Below are 22900 nucleotides of genomic sequence, written 5' to 3' on the forward strand. Positions count from 1 at the left end.
ACTACTCAACAGCCGTAACTGGTGTTACGGTGTTCTGCCTTGGTTTCTCATGGGCTTTTGGAAGTAACTGTTAAGACAACCCATTATTTTCTCGAAAAAACAACGGAATTGACTCAAGATACTTATCCACATGATAAAGGAGGTCTTGAATGTGCCAAAAATATAAAAAAAAAAATCATTTTCGACCAAACACGAAGTTACGGTCTTTTGCCTTTGCACGGCAGTGTTGTTACCGGCGGTTCACACAGCAGACCTCAGGATGCATTGTGGTCTTTTTCCTGGACCAATTATTTTTACAGTAATCCTAAAGACTTTGTTAAGATTTTTCCAGGTGTTTTTGATTAGGGTTGGAGCTAAACTCTGCAGGAAAACGGGCCAGAGTTGCCAACCACTGCTCTTCACTCATGTCTTCGTCTTCACAGTTCAATAGGCTTAAGCCCTATTCGGACGGGATTCGTTTTACAAGGGTAGATGGAGTAAATTTTGCAACAGGATGTCTGTAATAATAATGGCCAATTCGTACGGGATAAGAGATAAACTAGCAGAAGTGGGAGACCTGCTTTGCCACAGACTTGACGTCCCACCGCCTAGAATCCAACTGAATGCTTTTTCAAGCGCCTCCATACTTGAAAAAACGGGTCTATTCGCACGGAATTAGTTTTACCCGAGGTAATTTTTCAGGACCTTTTTACAGAAGGTAAAAGTCACTGTAATCTTTACTGACATTTTCCGTAATGATTACTGAGATGGCACATTCGGACATGACTAAAATCTCTGGTAATAATAACCTTACCCCACCTCTCCATGGTAAACTAATCCCATCCGAATAATACTTTAATGTGGCTTCCACACCAAACACCTCCACAACCACAACTGGGCAACCAAACACACTTGTGAAGAAAAGTCATCAACCAATACCATTCAAGAGCTTTGTACTAAGATTTTTCTAATGAAAGTTCAATAACATTGTGTATGCTTTTGTTCAATAAATTGTTTATGCATGTCTTGAATGATTGGTGGGGTACTAATTCTGTGCAGGTTCAGAATGGCCCTTTAGTGATAAATATATGGGTGATGCACATTGCAGACTCTCCTGAAATATTTGTTATTCATCTTCCACTCAGTCATGCCCTCTGGTGGTCAGAAGCCAAGGAAACAGAATATATTGGTTACACATATAACCGTGGTTCTCTGACTGGCTGAAGACTGCCAGTCTCCAGTCACTCAGGTCAATGAAAAGACTTCTAAGAAAGTTGATTGTTGATTTGTAGGCAGGGATTTATTGAGACACATGATTAAGGTCACAAGGCGAAAGCTTCTATTTAGGGTTCTTAACAAGCAGAAGGACATGAAGGTATTCCACTCATTTATGCCCTCTAGTGGTATTCCACCAGTCATAGAAACAGTTACAACGCTTAACCAACATTTCATCATGCAACTGTAAAACTAAACAAATAATTTGCAGACCTCTCAAAATTAAGTAAACAAGTTTACACTAATAATATATGCTAGGAGACAATAGGTGGGTCAATCTAGACACTTTTATTTAAAGGCACAGAAGGCTCACAGCTGCACCTCAGTGTTTACAGGTGATGTGATTATGGAAACTTTTAGTAGTTCCAAAAACTGTCCAAATGTTCAGATCTAAAAAAAAAAAAAAAAAAGTAACATAGTAAAAGCAACAATTATAAACAAATTTAAAAAAAGTTACCACAGCCGTTATTCATTTTACATTCATACAATATTGAATATCTGTACACTTTTCTGACTGCATTTGATAGCTTGAAAAAGTAAAGTACACAGTATTGGATAATTTTCTCTATAAAGAATTTAGCAAGCAAACAATTCCCCCCCATTTTCAAATTTAGTAAATAGGCAAGTTGAAGAGAAAAGACAAAATCTACAAGGAGTTTAAATGTTCTAGATGGACTTTAATGTTGCATTTTTAAGAAAGATACAGAAGATATGAAAGACAGGAGGATGAGACCGTATAAGAATGACAAGAAGTACAAAGGTCTTTGGACATGTAGATGTTTGATGAAATTGTAAATAAGTTATTAAATAATAAAGAATTTCTTTTTTTTTCTTAGACGTAAAATATAACAAGGATTTTAAATTTTCTACATGCACAACACCTTGCAAAAAAGAAAAAAGAAAAAAAGAAAAAAAAAGAAGAGTCAACATCAGATTGTTAGGAAAATGTATCAGTGCATGTGTTTCATAAGATTGGGCGTTATAGTTTGCTACCTATTTGTAATAACTTGCCTAAGTGAATCATCAGAACAGGTCAGTCTGGCATCTTTCCACCCCTTAACTCCTCCAGCAAAAGGGTGGAGTTATAAGTCAACCGCTTCAATAAGGAATAAACTGTTAAAGCAATGACTTGACAGAGCTGTAGAGCGGTCGCAGATAAGTGTAGCTGTGGGAAGTGGCAGTTCTTACACAGAGGAGGGTGAGAGAGGCCATTATCAGTCCCAGGTATGGTAAAAGTGTGTAAGTGTGTTTAGGCGGATGTACAACAGCCTCCGGCGGGTACGGCAGTCTGCTCGTCATCAACGATCTGTACGCCTCTCCGGGCTGTGCTTGTGTGACTCGCGCCGTTCCCCCTTGACCTCTCCTCCGCCTGAGCCGTCTCCATCATCCCTACAGATGCCGGCAAAAACGTCACAAATTTAAGACAGATAAGTAATAATCTATAAAATAGACAAATAAATATATTGCAAGTGGATGACTCAATGTCTTCATGTTTTGAAGAGTGATTTAAAAAGTTTGAAGATGTTGAAGAGTGTTGAAGTTTGCGTGAAAAGTAACATGGAAGCACAGAGGACCGGCCACTTATCGCATTGTGAAAGTGATTGTTTATAAACTTTCAGTCAAAAAAAGTTCGTTTTTTTCTTACACACACCAATCGTTTCGCTTCAGAAGACATTGATTCATCCACTGAGGGTGAATTATGGGTTGCCGCCATAATATACATCTATACATTTATACTAAGTCTTGACATATACATCTGGGAAAGCATAAAAGTTGAGTTAATTTTTGGGTGGATTATCCCTTTTTCTGATAAAAAAAAAACGCAATTGCAATATATATATAAAAAGGTTTGCAGGACTACCATTTGGCCAAAAAAAATAATAATAATATATGTATGAATGACTAGGATAAAAATAATTATAATAATAATAATAATCATTGTTGGCAACAGTCGGTTTAGAAGCGTTTAATTTGAACAAAGCCGTTCTGAGACAATAGCCGCGTTTCCATTACAGATTTGCGCAAAACTTTTGCGATATTTTATGAATGTGCACTAGCCCTTATTTGTAATCGAAGATGATGTAGGCTTGTTATCCAAGCATTAATGGCAAGGAAAGCCACTTATACTTGAGACCGCCACGTATGAGGCATTTCTCCCTCCTATCTGCTTCAAGGTCTGGATAAATTGTGGCATTTCCTTGTCGTTTAGAATCCAGTATTCAGTAAAATGATCGACTTTTACGTACACCAGATGGCCTGTAAATGCGAAAAAACTCTTTCCATTGCAGGTTTGCGAAATATTCCTTTTTCGAATTACCTGAAACAATTGGCAGCGTAACTCATGAGAGCGTAAAAACTCTTTTTTTTTGCGGTACATGGGAGTTTTTGCTAAATTGACGTGTTTCCATTGGGCGTATTTCAATTCTGAATTTGCGCAATTTGAAGGGTAATGAAAACACAGCTAATGAAAACGCTGGATCATGAGCGTAAAAGAACAGTGCCAAGCTTCACAATAATTCCTATATCTATAGTCTAATGAAGAACCGAAGAGAACCAAGTAATGTGTCGTCTAATGAAGAGTTGAGCACCAGAGTTCACGATGCATCAAATTTACACAGGACGCACACTTGACAGAAGATATCTTTAATTTGACAGATGATCACCTGGTTGTACATCGTGCATATTAAGTGTGTACAACATTAACACCATGAAACAAAAAACATGGTTCACTTTCTAGGTATGAATATAGCTGCATTTAGCAGCCATGACCATAATCAATTATTTTTAAGGAATATCACACAAGTTTTCATACACGTTTTAATTTAAAACAAACTTAATTTTAAGTAAACTTTCCCTCTTCTCCTTTGTGTTCATCACCTGCCACATTAAGGCACATTTTGACAGGATGTAAGGTGGCTCTTAGCCAAGGTCGGTTTACTTGGCGCCATGACCAAGTACTGCGATGTTTGGCTTTAGCATTGGAAGGCAAGCGTAGTATGACCAATAAGTTGCCGCCTGTTCTAGCAAAACATTAAACGCAGAAGACAATATTCCTCCGCCCAGGCGAGCAACCACCAAGAAAAGGTGTTAACACCAATTCTCGCCCAGGACAACTGGAAGCTGCTAGGGACTGGAAGATGCTGGCTGATCTTGATCAACGGCTTATTTTTCCACCTGAGATTGCCACCAATAACCTACGACCAGATATTGTTTTGTGGTCACGCATTGTTCAACTGATAGAGTTAACAGTGCCATGGGAGGATGCGGTAGATGAGGCATATGAGAGGAAGAAACTGCGGTATGCTCATCTGGCCACTGAAGCAGAACAGCGAGGATGGAGAGTCCAGGTTTATCCAGTGGAAGTGGGTTGTCGAGGTTTTGTGGCACACTCTACAACCCGGTTCCTCAGAGACGTCGGATTCAGCGGCCAAGAGTTGCGTCGCACAGTAAATAACTTATCTGAAGCAGCAGAAAGGAGCAGCAACTGGCTGTGGTTGAGACGGAAAGATTCTAGCTGGCTGTGTACAGGCCGCCACGCTACGGTTCCGTAGAATTCTTGAAAACTTGAAGAGTCTGTTGGTTTATTTGTATACGTTCCTGTGGATATTGCGTGAATGACGGGTGGTTGGGCAGATATTGTGTTTTGCGGTAGGTGGTATGCCATACGGAACCGTTGCCACTGAAACTGCTTTAACACACCAGTGGGGCTCGACAGCCTTAGTCAAACGGGTTGGCGCGTATGGTTGGGTTGCGGAGAGATTGTGAGATTGTGGTTAGGTCTCAGCAGCAGGAGGGATGTAGAGGTCAGTAAGCTGGGCTGAGTTGAGTGGGGGACGGAGGGGGGTGACTCTGGGACGCCAGAGTCACTGTCGAGCGCTCTTGAGGTGTTGTGGGCTAGTCGACGAAACACTGAGGACGGAAGGTGCCCACTTGAAGACTAGAGATGTCCCCTACTCGGCTCAATCCAGACGGTTGTCGTGCTGGTCCTGTAGTTGCAGCCGTCGCGTGTGCTGACGCGCCAAGTACACTGCAGCCGTTAACGCCGGACAGAAGGGGAGTCACACCGCGTAAATGGATGGAGAAGCATAGTTTACTGTAAAGCTACGTCTTAGTTTTGCTTATCTTGGCGAAAGCCGAGTACAAATCAGCATGAAGTTTTAACATCTACTCTCGTGTAATGGAAATCATGAAGATCTGGATACATCCAGTGACTGCAGTAAATAGTGCTGCTGGCAACAAGGGAACAAGTTTACAAGTTTACAGGATGCTGGAGACACCCGCCCAAGGCTTCTGAGAAATTAAAGAGAAAAATACCCCTAGAGTCTGCGAGAGCGGGGGCGGAAGATGACTCAATGTTGGACAACATGGTTAATGACTTAGGAATGGAAACGGATATGAGTATGGAGAGCAATGTTCCCTCTAATTTTTTTTCTTGCTGAGCAAAACCTTTTTCTATTGGGCGGACATTTTTAGCCACCTGAGCAAAAATATTCTTTATACCTGACCTGTACAGCATACGTAGAAACACAGGTTTCAACATTCAGTTGTAACTTTTAACTTGAATTTGCCATTTCTATTTTATTTGACCCTTGATGTAACTCATTGGTATTAAATCATATTTTCGAAAAACAAGCAGTTAATTAAGAAGTCACTAAATGAAGCACATTTTAGGTTACCTGATATTTTTTTTACAGTGCTGTTAACTGTACAGTCTTTACCAAGAAATCCTATGAAAAATAATTAACAAAATCTTCTGCAGGGCAGTTCAATTCTTTACAATAATAGAATATTGTATGAAAGAAAAGTAAGCTGTTACACTGAGATGGTTTGGGAAAACCATAAAGTGTTTTTGTACAGTCAATTAATTGTGTACAGGAAGCATTAAACCATCAAAGTTAAATGATTGTTTATTGCTTATAAATTTCCAATATTTTCTTTAGCAGGGGGTTTCAAACTTTTTAATGGCAATGAGCCCTAAACAATACCCTTGTGAGATTCTTTATTTAGGCTTATAGTATAATAAAATATAGGCCTAATAAAACCTAAACAATACCCTCGTGAGATTCTTTATTTAGGCTTATAATATAATAAAATATAGGCCTAATATAATATAATATAAAAAAACGAATTGAAGTATGTGAAGTGATATAATATATCAGTTTAAATGCTTCAATTTGTTTACATATTAGTTTAAATGCTTCAATTTGTTTACATATTATATTATTATAATATGAAAACAAACCGAAACATTTAAATAGATCTAATAGCTAAATATTTTCAAGAAAAGTGAATGTGAACTCTTTTATAATCTAACCATGCCTGAAACTCCCCCACACACAAAAACATCTATTTAAACCAGTGGTTCTCAACCCTGTCCTGGCGTACCCCCAACACTGCACGTTTTCTTTGTCTCCCTAATCAAACACACCTGATTCAACTCATCAGCTCATTATCACATGGGTTAATGAGCTGATGAGTTGAATCAGGTGTGTTTGATTAGGGAGACAAAGGAAAACGTGCAGTGTTGGGGGTACGCCAGGACAGGGTTGAGAACCACTGATTTAAACTAATGATGTATTTTGAGTTTGCACGCGGGTGGGTGTGTAATTGCTACCGTTCTGTGTCCATCAACCGTTATTTCCACCACTTTAATCAAACCACTCTTCTTTAAAATATGATGATGTGATTTTATTTCACGTCTTTGCGTTTCTCGTTGCCTCTCGTATTGAGCTATTTGGTCCGCACACGACTCACTGCCAATCACACGTGCTTACATCATTCTCTTTCTATGAAACATGTAAACTGCATTCACCAGTTTTCACTCTATAGCGGTTGACCAGAGCACTGAAATTATTTCTCACTTAAACTACAATCAAATGGATTTCCCCACACATTTCACGTCAGTCCTCTGCGTGGCATTTTATTCTTTTCTGCGCGGCCGCCGCTTCAGAAGTGCGCGGCCGCACACACGCGCAGCTTAGAGGGAACATTGATGGAGTAAGACTAGTTCAAGATCTGCAGTTAGTAAAGTCATTGAACTCCAAGTTTGTGTCTGTGGCTGGAGCAAGGCGACAACGGTCAGGGGTTTAAAGGTTCATCAAGGGAAAATAAAATGTTTGAGGGAGAAGGGACAAGGGCCTCGCATTGATCAGTACTTCTTACGAAGTCAGTCAAGTCAGTCGAATGAAATCCAGCGACAGGAAGCAAACCACAGCTCGCAGGATATCAGCACCCGTCATTGACGAAAGAAGGGCTTGCACAGTTAGTGATGAACATATTCATACTTGTGAACCCGATCAGACTAACCAGCATAAGAGAGAAATGAACCTCAACGGGCATAGGCCTGGAGTTAGATGGCCAAGAGCTTGTGAGAAAACTGCATGGGACACGGTAAACACAGATCTATGCTTTGCATTGGAAAGATTAACTGGTACAGTTGAAAAGAAGCTGGATAAATTTGGGGACATCATTTACGCATATGGAAGTGAGAGGTTTGGTGTGGAAAAAAGGAAGGAAAAAGTACAAACTACTCCTGGAATGTCTAGACGGCAGCAGAGAATTGAAGGGTTAGTTAGAGAAAGGAGACAGCTGAGGAAACAATGGAAAAGAGCAGAACAAAGTCAGAAGGAAGGACTCAATCTCTTACAAAGGGCCATAAAAGATAAGCTGGCAACATTACGAGAGCTGAGCACCTACGGAAACGCTACAAAAAGAAGGAACGTGCGAGGGCTAATTTCTATAAAGACCCATTCAAATTCGTAAAGAAGTTATTCACCAGTGAGAAGAATGGCACTTTAAAAACATCTATGGTTGGGCTAGAGAGATATTTGGAGGACACGCATACAGATGTAAAAAGGCATGAGCCTATGTCAATTCCATCAGACATACCACCTATCAACCCACCAGAATACCAAATGGAGGTCTGTGCACCTAAGTGGAAAGAGGTAGAGCAGGCTGTGAGAAAGGCAAGGGCTTCATCATCTCCAGGGCCTAATGGAGTTCTGTACAGAGTGTACAAGAGTGCTTCAGGAGTTCTGCGAATTCTGTGGAAATTGATAAAAGTGGCATGGGAAAAACAGGTTGTACCTAGAGCATGGCGCAGAGCAGGTTGAGTCTTTCTACCTAAAGAAAAAGATGCTACAAGCATCAGTCAGTTTCGTCCTATTTCACTATTAAACGTTGAAGGTAAGATTTTCTTCAGCGTTATTGCTCAGAGATGGTCCACCTACCTATTAAAGAATGGCTTCATTGACACTTCAGTTCAAAAAGCGGGCATTCCAGGGTTCTCAGGATGCTTAGAACACATCAATGTTATCTGGCAACGAATTCAGTCAGCTAAAAAGGGGAGGAAGGAGCTCCATGTGACATTCCTGGATTTGGCTAATGCATATGGTTCAGTGCCACATGAGCTTCTTTGGGCAGCATTTTATTTTTTCAGAGTACCAATGTCAATAACAAATTTAGTGAAAGCCTATTTTGGAGATTTGCAATTCAGTTTCTCAACTCCAAAATCACCACTGCATGGCAATGCCTAGAGGTTGGAATAATGGCAGGATGCACCATTTCTCCACTGGCTTTTACCATGGCAATGGAAGTAATCATTAGGGCATCAAGATGGGTAGTAGGAGGAGAGCGCTTGGCTTCTGGGATGCGACTACCACCAGTCAGAGCATACATGGATGACATGACAACCATGACTACAACAGTAGCCTGCACTAATCGGTTATTGGGGAAGTTAACAGATAATATTGAATGGGCACGAATGCAATTTAAGCCCTCTAAATCAAGGAGCATCTCGATAGTTAAAGGAAAGGTAGTAGATAAAACATTCTTCATTAATGGTGAGGCAATACCAACAGCTTCTGAGAAGCCAGTGAAGAGTCTTGGGAGATGGTACGATGGGGATCTAAAGGACACAGTTCGGGTGGGAGAAGTTAGACGACAAGCAGTGGAAGGGTTGAAGAGCATAAACAGCTGTGCTCTACCTGGCAAACTAAAACTCTGGTGCTTTCAGTTTGGTCTACTGCCGAGGTTGCTGTGGCCACTGACCGTGTACGACGTTTCTTTGACAACAGTGGATAAGCTTGAAGCGTTAATAAGTTCATACATCAGGAAATGGTTGGGAGTTCCACGCTGCCTCAGCAGAGTGGGACTTTATAGTAAATGAATATTGCAGCTGCCAGTCTCTGCTTTAACCGAGGAGTTTAAGTGTGCCAAGGTCAGACTGGAAATGACCTTAGTGGAGTCACGCGACAAATGTGTAAGGGAGGCAGCCCCTGTGTTAAAAACTGGTAGAAAGTGGTCAGCAAAGAAATCTGTAGTAGAGGCAAAGGCTGCCCTTCAAATTGGGGATATCGTGGGACAGGTACAGCATGGAAGAGGGGGTTTTGGGCTCAGTTTAGCTCCTCCTAAATGGCACAAGGCAGGCCCAGCTCAAAGGAGGAAGCTGGTAGTCAACGAGGTGCGAAAGCAGGAGGAGAGGATGAGGTGTATAAAGGCCATTTCCCAGGCCAAGCAGGGAGAGTGGATGAGATGGGAGAGTGTGGAACAACGCAAGATGGGCTGGCAAGACCTTTGGTCAATGGAAGAAAGTAGGATCAGTTTCCTTATTAGGTCAACATATGATGTTCTCCCATCACCGCAGAACCTAAACCTCTGGGTAGGAGAGGATCCCTCTTGTCCTTTGTGTTCATCACCTGCCACATTAAGGCACATTTTGACAGGATGTAAGGTGGCTCTTAGCCAAGGTCGGTTTACTTGGCGCCATGACCAAGTACTGCGATGTTTGGCTTTAGCATTGGAAGGCAAGCGTAGTATGACCAATAAGTTGCCGCCTGTTCTAGCAAAACATTAAACGCAGAAGACAATATTCCTCCGCCCAGGCGAGCAACCACCAAGAAAAGTTGTTAACACCAATTCTCGCCCAGGACAACTGGAAGCTGCTAGGGACTGGAAGATGCTGGCTGATCTTGATCAACGGCTTATTTTTCCACCTGAGATTGCCACCAATAACCTACGACCAGATATTGTTTTGTGGTCTGGATCAGCACGCATTGTTCAACTGAGAGTTAACAGTGCCATGGGAGGATGCGGTAGATGAGGCATATGAGAGGAAGAAACTGCGGTATGCTCATCTGGCCACTGAAGCAGAACAGCGAGGATGGAGAGTCCAGGTTTATCCAGTGGAAGTGGTTTGTCGAGGTTTTGTGGCACACTCTACAACCCGGTTCCTCAGAGACGTCGGATTCAGCGGCCAAGAGTTGCGTCGCACAGTAAATAACTTATCTGAAGCAGCAGAAAGGAGCAGCAACTGGCTGTGGTTGAGACGGAAAGATTCTAGCTGGCTGTGTACAGGCCGCCACGCTACGGTTCCGTAGAATTCTTGAAAACTTGAAGAGTCTGTTGGTTTATTTGTATACGTTCCTGTGGATATTGCGTGAATGACGGGTGGTTGGGCAGATATTGTGTTTTGCGGTAGGTGGTATGCCATACGGAACCGTTGCCACTGAAACTGCTTTAACGCACCAGTGGGGCTCGACAGCCTTAGTCAAACGGGTTGGCGCGTATGGTTGGGTTGCGGAGAGATTGTGAGATTGTGGTTAGGTCTCAGCAGCAGGAGGGATGTAGAGGTCAGTAAGGGGGGTGACTCTGGGACGCCAGAGTCACTGTCGAGCGCTCTTGATGTGTTGTGGGCTAGTCGACGAAACACTGAGGACGGAAGGTGCCCACTTGAAGACTAGAGATGTCCCCTACTCGGCTCAATCCAGACGGTTGTCGTGCTGGTCCTGTGGTTGCAGCCGTCGCGTGTGCTGACGCGCCAAGTACACTGCAGCCGTTAACGCCGGACAGAAGGGGAGTCACACCGCGTAAATGGATGGAGAAGCATAGTTTACTGTAAAGCTACGTCTTAGTTTTGCTTATCTTGGCGAAAGCGGAGTACAAATCAGCATGAAGTTTTAACATCTACTCTCGTGTAATGGAAATCCAAAAATTCAAGGAATTATTACATTTTCATTTGATTAGATTTTTTGGTTAACTTTATTGTTAGTTTTATAAATTTGATTACCTCTAATTTATGAAAGTAAATTTGTATTTGACACTATAATGTTAAGATAAGCCACTATAAACTTATATAAAGGTCTAGTCATGAAAAGACTTTAGTTTCCACTTTAGTGTTTAATGTTGCCGTTTTAGCATGAAAAAGGTTTATGGACTCCAAAGGGAGTTACTCTCTTTATTAGTAAGAACTATTCCCTGAAACACCTCGATTGTAGTCTTCCAGTAACGAACACGTCTCAATATTCCTCATTTAAATAATTCCCGCCATAGGCATAAGCAAAAAAAGGGACGAGGTCTGGCAGAGTTGTGTTAGTAGTTGTGTGTTGAAACTCGTGGTTATGGAAGGGGCGTGACATTTCCAAAACACACTTGAAGTGTTTGACCAATCACCACACACTGATCCAGCAGACCAATCAGAGCACATTGTGCTTTTCAGAAGGAGGGGCTTAATAGAGATCAGAACTAAACAAACAGAGCATCACTGACAGACTGGGAAGAGAGGTGCTGCAACAACGTCAAATATGTGAAAAATAATGTGGGTTTTTTTCTTCCATAAAAGCATGAAAACCTATCCTAGTAGACCCAAAAAACTAAATCAAGACTTCGAAAAAGGTAATCTTAAAAATAAATCATTTCTAAGTTAGAAAAACTTCCTTTCAAATTTCTGCAAGTATCTTCCTAACAATATGATTCAGCATATAATTGCATCAATTGTAAAAACACAGTGATCAAACATTTAGGTGAGATGATAATTCTACTTCACCTCAAATTAAACTCAAACACCCCCACCCCCTCCTCCCTCAGGCCCTGTTATGGGAAACAGACAGACTGACAGAATACACAGCATCTAAAAGTAACATACGTTTACACAGGTCCAGAAACAGCTCCTCAATGCCTTTGTTTAATTTGGCTGATGTGTGATAGTGTTTTGCACCCACTGACTCTGCATATCTGGAAAAGGACAAAAAAAAATTAACAAAATAATAATTTCCCAGAAAGCACTTAAAGGCGTTGGAAGTAGGCCTTGCATGATTAATCATAATTTAATCATGAGAATTATATTGTAAATAGAAAAAATCGTTGTGATATTGGCCTGCTGTTTATTTGTCCTAAAACATTTTTTTTCCCCTACATTTACGTTATCTTGCACTAGTAATACACCTCCACTATCTTGCTTAGGGGTTTCCAGATGACAAAAGCTTAAATCCCCCAAACTGAGCTTTTATCTTAAAAGGATACATTTCCGCCGAGTGTTTTACTTAATCTTGTCAATTTGGCAACCATATGCACGCAGAAGCTCTCTCTGGGATGCAAAAAAAGCACTGATGATCTGACAACACAAATATGTAAGTTGGAGTTTACTGATGTCCATTGTGAAATTCTGCTCGAATTAAAGTGTCATACAGCCGGTACTGTGTTCCTCGAAGAGGCCGCGCGTGCTGTTTGCTGCTACTAAATCTGCAAGCGAACCTTCTGTGGCGAACTGTAATAAATACAAACATGATTCTTGATCATATTGTTCGTGATTATGGTTGCGGAATAAACAATTATACAACTCGTCTACAATAAAAAGTGTAAATGTAACATTATTGGAATTAATTAGGGGTAGGAGAAAAAAAAAATCAAAGCGTCGCAATTCTGTCTTCAATGATTCTGAGAAATACAGAATTGATTCTGAGCTTAGATTTTAACTGCAGATGCGCGATGACGCTGCATGTGCTTTAGAAACACCCACATTCTGCTTGCTTCCAATTCCTCACACACACACACCACTCAAACCTTCCGTAAAGCAAGCTTTCATAAAGCGAACGCAGCTTATTAGATCTCCCGCTGTCTATGAAGTCATCAGTAAATCAAACAACAGTAAAGCTGAGAAAGAGAAAAATCACTGTTGAATGAAAAACATTTAGATACTCTTAAATACTGAAAGCACTCTGTTTATTGCTTGTTATAAGGTTTTTTGTTCCTCTTTATTACTAGCTTTTGTGTTTTGAAGCAATATTTTTTTAAATAATTATTTTAATGTGTAATTATTTTAAAAAGTACTAATAATTACATATGTAATTAAATGAAAACATATTTTAAGATTTATTAATAAGATTAATTAATAAGAAAATAAAAGTAGATCAAGAATCGTTTTGGAATCGGATCATGACTGCCAGAACCTTTATTACATTGAAAGTTAATATTATACAATAAGTGCATTATATATATATATATATATATATTTTTTTTTAAACTTCTCTGGAATTTCTCAAATGAGATTGATTAGTAATTGTGATTATAATATTTTGCAAAATAATCGCATATAACCATTATTGTGCAGCCCTAGCTGTAAGCATTTTATTTTGTGATATTATGAATAAAATGTCCCTAATACTGACAGATATCAGTGAAATTTGCTTCTCAAATAAATGCATCTTGTTTTAAGGATGTTTAGATCTTTTTACTTGAAAACAGGACAAAAACACTGATTGAGAAAATGACATTTGGAATGAAGGTTCGGGATAAGAGCAGTTTAAGAAAAGATATTCCCACATTTCTAAGGTAAACTTTGTTCCGCTGAATAAAACCTATTTTGAAAAGTAACACAGAAGAGCACAATTTACTGCTCCATTCCCTTCACATACAGTATATCTTGTGTGGACTGATCTTCTCATGTGACCGTCTTAATCATGTGACCAGTCTTTCAGTGCATGTGAACGTCATGCAGAATACACTAAGAGGATTCATCTAAGAGATATTTATATAGACTATGACTATATAAAACTGTAAGTGTACTTTTATAACATATACAAAACCAAAATATATAAATATATCTTTAGGCATAAAGACACTCGTTTTGCTTTATATGATGACAGTGTTTCAGGCCACTTTGAAGCATACAGCCATTTACAAGCCAAATCCGATAACTTATTAACCAACACTGCTGATAGCTGAAATTTAAGTTTAGATAGAAAAATGTTCTATTGCTTTATTTTTATTTCAAAGACATTTTCATAGTTGATAGACAGACTGACTTCTGTCCCTCGCATCCAATGTTTCCTTCCACATGATCTAATATCCACAAGGCATACTAAAAACATCCCGATTCAATAAAACGCACACTATCACATTACAGACACGAAAGATGTACATACCCCTCTGCTTCCTCCACTGAAACATGTCGCTCTTTGTCCAGGTCAATTTTATTGCCTAAAAAAGAAATAAAGATACAATTCAAGTAAAAATCAATACGTTACAGTATATGTTCACACCAAATGACATCGGAATTGTAGAATGCATATAAAGTCGTGATTATGGCAAGTTTCAGACATAACCATACATTGCATCTTTATTAAATATTCAGTCTAATAAGATAATGCTTTTCTGCTATCAATAATAACACATTTACCATCATCGTTCCCACTCTTTAAGACCAAAGAATCCCGTGACTTCTCCAGTTTAAGGATTTCAAGTAAATCATTTTTGAGTTTGTGCTCACAGAGAGCGATAAAAATAGCTGATGATATGTTTTAGAGCTGAGCACAACTGGAAAAAATGAGATATTCCCATGATCTTAAGATTTTTATACATTTCTAGTTTCCCAGGCAATCACCATTTTAAAAATTCTCTCATATCTTCCATGACTAGGGAACTCTGTAACATCTTTAAAACCATTTTCCAGATTTCCCACCAGAATCACCCCAATGTTACTCACCTACTATACATAAACAGATCTCATTCCCCAACATTTTCCTCAATTCTTTTACCCAATTCTTCACCTATCAAGAAAACAAGAATTAGGTTACAGAAAGACCAAATCATTAAAAATCCCATTTACCATATTAATCTACAAACTAGAACCCAATAATATAATATCACCCAGTAAAATACTGAGTCTTGAAGAATAGTAAAAAAACGTGAGAATTGATTTAATACATTAATTAATCGTTGGCTTTCATAGTCATTATTATATTCTAGGGGTGTGACGAGAGTGCTACGAGATTTTGCAATATTAAAACGTGATATTTCTCATCGAGGTGAAAGCGGTCTCGCTATTTCACCATGAAGGAGTTGAGTTTCTGGCAAAACATTTTACAGTGCTTGCATTATGTTGTTCTGACTCATACTCAGAAAGTAGACCTTTAGTTACATTTCGGTACAAGATATTTAATCAATTAAATAAATACATGCGCTGAGGGCTTCGGAGTGATTTGTTGCTCATCGGCATCGCGATTTCAAAATAACAGTTTTAACCCTTGCTCTGAGCCTTTAAGCCGGGAAGGCAGTTGTTTTTTCTGAATGACATACACAAAAGTAAAGACTCATAACTCCAAAACTATAGCAAGAGAGTCAAAAAGTTAGGTATCGTTAAATTTAGAAAAAAAAAAAATTCCATTACATTTGGCACTTGACAAATGCCGCATCTGTATATCATTTACATATGGGTCTTATGGGGCTTCACATACAAAAACTCATTTTAGTCAAAGCCCAAAACAATTATACTTGTATTCTACTCCGTGAGACCTTTCAAATGACATGTGACACATGACTATTTGAGCTGTATGATGTTTTTGACATATTACAGTACATAGTGCAAAAAAAGTATTTCCTAAGTTATGAAAAAAAGATTTTATCAGCAAATAACTCAGACCTACTTAGAGATTAATCAAATTGGCATCCATTGTAAAGTTCAGACTCTAAGCTTCAAATGACACCTATTTTGTGTTGATCAAGGCAGTAGTTTTGAAAAATATGATGTTTGTTTAGTTCGAGTTAAAGGAGTTAAATGTTGATTGGCCAATATTAAACAAGGATTTGATCGTGCTGTAAAGTGTAACAACAACAATCACCAGCCCTCTCATTTGTTACAATAAATAATATACATGATGTATTTTAACAGTGTTATTCAAATAAAATTTCTTGCTTTTTTTGATACTTCATTTGAACCAATTATTATTGCCTTGTTATTATTTATGTATTTTAAATCATTTTAAAGGCTATTGTTCACTTAGGTCGCTTTTTATTACCACAAGAAATATTATCCGATTACTCAATCAAAAAAAATCAACCGTTTATTCGATTGACAAAATCGTGACAGCCCTAGATTAGTGAAAACATTTCAAAACACACTCGCATTGTTTAGCATTTTGTGACTTTCAGTCACATATTTTGACATTGAAGATTTCTTAAAATGGTGTTAAAATATCGTATCGCCTCATTCTCGTGTATAGTCTTCTTCTCGTGAGATAAGTGTATTGTCACACCTCATTAGATTCTGATCATCTAATGTAAGCATTCACCTTCTGAAACGAGTCCTCATCCGTGACGTCGTACACCAATATGGCGCCGTTGGAATCTCTGTAGTAGATTGGTCCAAGGGCATGAAAACGCTCCTGACCAGCCGTATCCTGAGACAAACGTAAACATATTCAAGAACACGAACCGACTGCTTGTCCACTTAGAAGAACCAATTAGCTACTGTGAAGAGTTTCATGACTGTATCACGCATTGATACTACTTTTTGCAATGCTCATGCAGGCATCTTGTGTTCGATACGCAACTGACTGGAAAATTCTTGTCAGAAACTTGGAAGTAAAGCGCAAACCTGGCTCTGATAGAAAATAAACAAGATGAGCATTATTGTGTTTGGCTCATGAAGTCAAGAAACAATTTAAAGTCAAACTTCATTTACATTTTTAACACGTTTCTGGTGTTATTGCGAAGAAAGTCATTATTTCATCAGAACGCAAAATATATTTCAACAAACATGGCACGCTTTCTGAAACATCTTTCCTTTACAGCTTGACATCCCCTCGAATCACTGGGCTCCATTCTGGTAACGCCCACTTTTATCAGCACAAAATCAAAATAATACCTAGAAAAAAAACATTTTCCTCATTGGATAAATAATGGTTTGTGAACGCTACTTTAAGACTGCTTCTCACCAACTATTGATTACAAGCTGCTCGTTCACAGACTATGGATCACTAGTACCTTCTTTCCAAAACAAGACTTTGCTTAATCTTTTTATTCAAGATCAACTGCTACACAAATGCTACAACCATAGAGAGGAACGTGTGTGACTCACCCATATAGCCAGATTGACTCTCTTTCCTGTGATGTTGAGCTTCTTTGTAAGGAACGATGCCTGCAAACAAAGGCATACATTTGTATTAATTCAGAAGATTCAAGTCTATTTACACTTCAACATGCCAGAACCCATATCATCCTGTAGCCCAGGACTGGTTTCCCACTGAGGCTAAGCAGGGATGAGCCTGGTGGTCAGTACCTGGATGGGAGACCTCCTGAGAAAACCAGTGTTAGTGAGGCCAGCAGGGGGCGCTCACCCTGTGTGGGTCCTAACGCCCCAGGATAGTGACGGGGACACTATACCGTCAAAGAGCACAGTCCTTCGGATGAGATGTTAAACCGAGGTCCTGACTCTCTGTGGTCATTACAAATCCCATGGCTCTTCTCGTAAAGAGTAGGGGTGTAACCCCGGTGCCCTGGCCACATTCCCTCCATTGGCCTTTATCAATCATGGCCTCCTATACCCCTTTTCCACCAAAGCATTTTGAGAGCCGGTTCGGAGCCAGTTCCTACTCGCGAACCAGTTCTTTGTGTTTCGACAGGCAAAGAACCGGTTCTCGGCCAGGAAAATTGGTTCCAAAGCGGCACCAACTCTTTGCTGGACTAGAACCGTTCTTTTACCACGTCATGCTTACGTCGGGGGCGGGGTTATTCTGACCAACAACACGACGGGAATGGGAAAGCTAAGACGTATGGCCACGTACAGAGTGATGTAACGACGTCGTTCGCTGGGCTCTCTAGTCAGTGGAAAAACAAACAGGTTCTGAGAAGGTTCGCAAGTTGAACCAACTTTGAACCAGCACCAGTTCCGAACCAGTTCTTTTTTGGTGGAAACGAGGTACTAATAATAATCCACATACTTTGAATGGCTCTATCACTCTCTCTCCTCTCCACTATAGCAGGTGTGTGGTGAGCGCACTGGTGTTGTTGTACTGTGTCTAGTAGTTCAGACACCTAATGTTCAAGAATGCCTGATTAAGGGTGTGTTCACACTTGGCATGTTTGGTTCGATTAAAACGAGCCCTGGTGCGATTGCTCTGTTAGTGCGGTTCATTTGAACACGTGTGAATGCTGCCTTCCGAACCCTGGTGCGCACCAAACAAGCGGACAGAGGCCTCTAAGGGTGTTCACACTTGTAGTTCGGTTTGCTTGGTTAGTTTGGTCCGGAACAAAAAAAAAAACCAGTTAGTCCTGGTCTGCTTAGCGTTCATTTTGGCATTTTTAACAGCGAACCTAAAGGCATAGGGATGTGTTCACAACCCGATTAGTTGGCTTTTATGACGTATTGCCTATTTTGAGACAGAACTTACTGAACATCCAAAACAATGCTGTGTGCTGGGATAAATGCGCTCGTTGTGTGTGCGTAGCCTGCATATGATGGTATTTTGACCAGATGAGAACTCGTGAAGAGCTTATAAAATGTAAAGGAGTCAATACAGCGGCAGGAATCCCTCACACACACACACACAGACGATCTGCTGCGAGGAGACACGGTTCTGATGCCTGCACCAACTGTGATGAGCAACAACAATTAAGTTAATGAAATATTAACTTCAATTCTCACTCAGGGCTAGTGAGAAATTATTGTTTACGTCTTAAGGGTGTCTTAAGAAAAAAAGCTTGGTCAAAGAGGAATGATTATAATCCATACAATCATTATAATAGATTATTGACAACATGTAACAGGTTTCACAGTGTTACATAAAGGCCACATCAGCCTTTCCTGTATGCTTCATAGTCTGTTACACAGTAACATGGATGAACTATTACAAATCCATCCTCATTCTGAACTCAGCCACACTGATCAAAATCTGGGATGGCCTTTCATTAGATTTATGTTGAGTTGAGTTTTAAAGGATTATGGTAACCAAGCAGTTTTAGTTACCATTAGAAAATAAGACATAAAAATACCCTTTTTTCCACAGAAAAAAAAGAAAGTCATACAGGTTTGGAACAACATGAGAGTGGTTAAATGATGAACATGTTTTTGAGTAACCCTGTAAATAATATACATAGATTTATAGTTGCATAAGATGCTACACACCCTTTGATAACTAATAACATGCGTGTTAATTGTTATTAGGACAAAGGGTGACAATATTGAAGAATCTAATATATAATCAATACATCCTTTCCATTATGTTATTTCATAGCTTTGGTGATTTTATTATTTATTTATTTGATATCCTAAAATGTGGAAAATATTAATCTTGTACAATAATAAGAGTATAATAATTATTTTGACTAGTGTATGGACTGGTTTTGACTACTTAAAGGTGCTCTATGTAACTTTTCTACTAAAATGAATCCTTTTTTTATTGCCTGTGTGTGAAGGGGTTGTAATCACACATTAAAATGATCCACTTGTCGAGTTTTGCTATTACCTCTGAAGGCCAGTATTCCTATTTCTATGTGAAGTCTCCGGGTCGGATTTACCGCGAAATCCAACGGATGTGACGTGGATGCGCGCTCCCGAGCCTCTCTCCTTATATACAGTCTGTTGTAGACGGTCAGGGAGCACGTTTTTCGGCTTATATCTCAGTCAATCTTTGATCAATATTCCCAAGACTCTAATCGTTCGTAGTGCTGGACGGGGCCTTTCGAACGAGCCCACCCCCGAGGTCCAACTCGCCCGGCTCCCCGAGTTATAGCCGTTTGAAATCGGGGGTCCCAGCGAACGGCGATCCGGTAGGGGTCATCCCCGAGGCCCGCCACTCTAGCGTTCGGGCAAGGGTTCCCCTGGGACCTCCTCCCCCGAATTTGAGCTCTCTGGGTCTTTGAGTTCCAGAGATACGAGCGATTTTCTTCTGAGATCGTGACGTCACCGTGATGTGTTTGTCGCAATTTTGCAGTGCGCCCGATGGTTTTCTGCTAATATCTCCGTGAAAACACCAACAAAAACTATGGAACTTATATGGTTCTTTTCAGCTCGACTAGATGGTCCCAACGAGCTCGGTGCTCGCCGAATCCGTCTAGTATTCGCCGAGATATTTGCGTAATAGACGGTATTGTCTATGAGTTCGGGCACGAGCGCTCTTGTAAAATTTGGTTGCAATCTGAAACATCACCACTAGAGGCCACTAAAAGTTACGTAGAGCACCTTTAATGTATAAAAAAAACTACACTCAAAAGTTTGGGATCAGTACAATTTATTATTTGTTTGTATTGGCAAAATATACAGTACCGGTAGTCAACATTTGAAGTGGATCAAAACCTTTCATCAAAGTTATACATGAATTTTGAACGATACCCGTTCTTGTCTTAGGATAACTTTGATGAACTTATTTGATCCACTTCAAATGTTGACTACTGTATAGCCTACTTTTATATACACACACACACACTACACACTTACACACACATATATATTTCAGATAATTATTTTTAAATTGGACTTTCTATTCATCAAAAAATCTTGAAAAAAAAAATATCATCAGGGTTTCCACAAAAATATTAAAAAGGTTTTCAACATTGATAATTATAAGTTGAGTATCAAATCACTCAGCATATTAGAATGATTTCTGAAGGATCATGTAACACTGAAGACTGGAATAATGATTCAGCTTTGATCACAGGAATAAATTACTGTTTAAGATATTTACAAATAAAAAGCAGTTATTTTAAACTGCAATAATATTTCACAACTGTTTTTGAAAATACACAACATGTTCTGATCTGTTCTAATCTTTCTGTCATCATTCTGTCACTTCTCATTTCCATCATAACCAAATATGTGTACACAAAAATCACAAATTAACTGAAAATGTTTTGGTTCTTATGAAAAAAAAAAAAGAACAGGAAGAGCAGGAGTTTCCTCTAATTGAATATATACAGGTAGGCTGGTTGATGGAAAAACTTGGACATAAATTAGTGACCACAACACGATTTAGGGTTAAATGTCCAAAGACTTTTTAAAAGAACAATAATTTCAAGTTGTACCATGAAAAACAGTAACCATAATTATACAAGAAATAGTCAAACGGTGTTTGGATTAATAATTAAAGTTTATCGCGTGGCACACTACAGGCCACTGCTTGACATCTCATGTTAGAATTATAGTTATTATTATACACAGTATATGATTAAATACACCATTTTTATTCGAATTGCATAATCTATCACAATAGGCCCATAATCTACTACTATAGGGAAAAGAAAAAAGACGAGCAAAACAACTTAACAAGCTAACAAATCGTTTATTACAACAAGTTTTAAACACAAAATATTCGATATATTTCAGCTGAAACCCCAATAAACGAGTGAAGGCTGGCTCACACATAATAACGTCGAGTAACGTTAGTTCAGCAGACTCGCTCACCTGAAGGGTGGTGATGTGTTTGTCGTTGAATTTGTTCTCGCAGTATCGCAGCACCAGCGATGTTTTGCCGACGCAACCCTCCCCCAGAAGCACCACCTTGAACGAGTACGTCTTCCCTCCAGCCGCCGCCATGCCCAAACTCTCTCTCTCTCTCCCGGACGCAAAAACAAAGCCTGATTCGAGCCCCACTAGCCGATCACAGCAGCCATATAGATCCACAGATGACAGTAACGCACACAAAGAGCCACCGATCTGCGCTTCGCATGAAGTCTTCGCACTGATCCCACTGTTAAACACTGATTCACTCCTGTTGAAGATCTGCCATCAGTCTAATGGCGCTCTGTGTGTCTGTGACGTGCCTGAGAGGTGGTCAGGTCAGGTGATCCACGGGGCCGCGGCTCGGTTTCCTACACGGTTTATTCCCGTTTATTCCTGCAGGGGGCGCGCGGTGGCTCAGACTGAGAGACAAGCATTGAGCCGCTTCAGACGTTTTATTTCTTACTGGTGCTGCAGACACTAGATAAAATGTGTTATCATTTAAAATAGGCTGTTTAAAAAAATGTTAAGATCATAAATTCACACGCTTCAACTATCCCCATGAAATGTTTTTGTCTAAAGGCAAACGGTAATCCGAAACGCCTGTGATTCGTCAATCCTGATTCAGCGCAGAGAAAAGTAACACCAATCACGCGAAAGCGGCCTGAATAATAACGACGATGAACTTAAAGGGATAGTTAACCCAAAAATTAAAATTCTGTCATTAATTACTCACCCTCATGTCGTAAAACTGCATTTTCTGAGGAGACACGATTGCTTTATATGATGAACAGATTTAATTTCGGCTTTTATTCACATGTAAACATTCATCAACTCACACATCATTCGTGGTAAATGGGAGCTCAAGCATGTTTGCTTGACACGTGAGAACCAATTAGGTTCATTCTCCTGTTACCTTTGAGCTACTCAGCCTCAGCCCACTGAACGTTGGCTAAACGTCTGATGCATATGGTACACTCACGGTACTGATCCACTTGTCCGTGCGACACTTCAGCCGCGCCGCACTCCACTTTATTCCTATGGGTGACGTCACGCGACTTTAACGCGCCCGCAAAGCATCCCGGGAAGGCGGCGCTTCATTTGAAAAGATGCTGCGCGTCCAAAAGCTGGCCGATGCCCAGCTTTATGTAAATTAAT

The 22900-nt window shown here is 39.8% G+C and overlaps 1 protein-coding gene across 1 annotated transcript; it reads right to left on the bottom strand.

Annotated features, from left to right (window-relative positions):
• Nucleotides 1–1521: 1521 nt before the first annotated feature.
• On the bottom strand, nt 1522–22076 carry rab21 (RAB21, member RAS oncogene family). Its single transcript, XM_056260344.1, has 7 exons — nt 21707–22076; nt 17387–17446; nt 16599–16706; nt 15014–15077; nt 14454–14508; nt 12176–12264; nt 1522–2643 (listed from the first exon to the last, which is right to left on the bottom strand). The coding sequence occupies exons 1-7, from the start codon at nt 21836–21838 to the stop codon at nt 2504–2506; spliced, it is 648 nt and encodes a 215-aa protein (XP_056116319.1). The 5' UTR covers nt 21839–22076; the 3' UTR covers nt 1522–2503.
• Between the last annotated feature and the right edge of the window lie 824 nt (nt 22077–22900).

The sequence above is a fragment of the Rhinichthys klamathensis genome, unplaced genomic scaffold, assembly GCF_029890125.1.
Source record: "Rhinichthys klamathensis goyatoka isolate OS25496 unplaced genomic scaffold, OSU_Roscu_1.1 h1tg000176l_1, whole genome shotgun sequence".
In the NCBI taxonomy this organism is placed as follows: domain Eukaryota; kingdom Metazoa; phylum Chordata; class Actinopteri; order Cypriniformes; family Leuciscidae; genus Rhinichthys; species Rhinichthys klamathensis.

Coding starts and splice junctions, on each gene's coding strand:
- rab21 (XM_056260344.1), bottom strand. CDS start 21,838: ATGGCGGCGGCTGGAGGGAAGACGTACTCGTTCAAGGTGGTGCTTCTG. Junction 14,509..15,013: donor GATCTGTTTATGTATAGTAG/GTGAGTAACATT, acceptor TTTCTTTTTTAG/GCAATAAAATTGACCTGGAC. Junction 2,644..12,175: donor GTTTCTGGACCTGTGTAAAC/GTATGTTACTTT, acceptor CGGCATCTGTAG/GGATGATGGAGACGGCTCAG.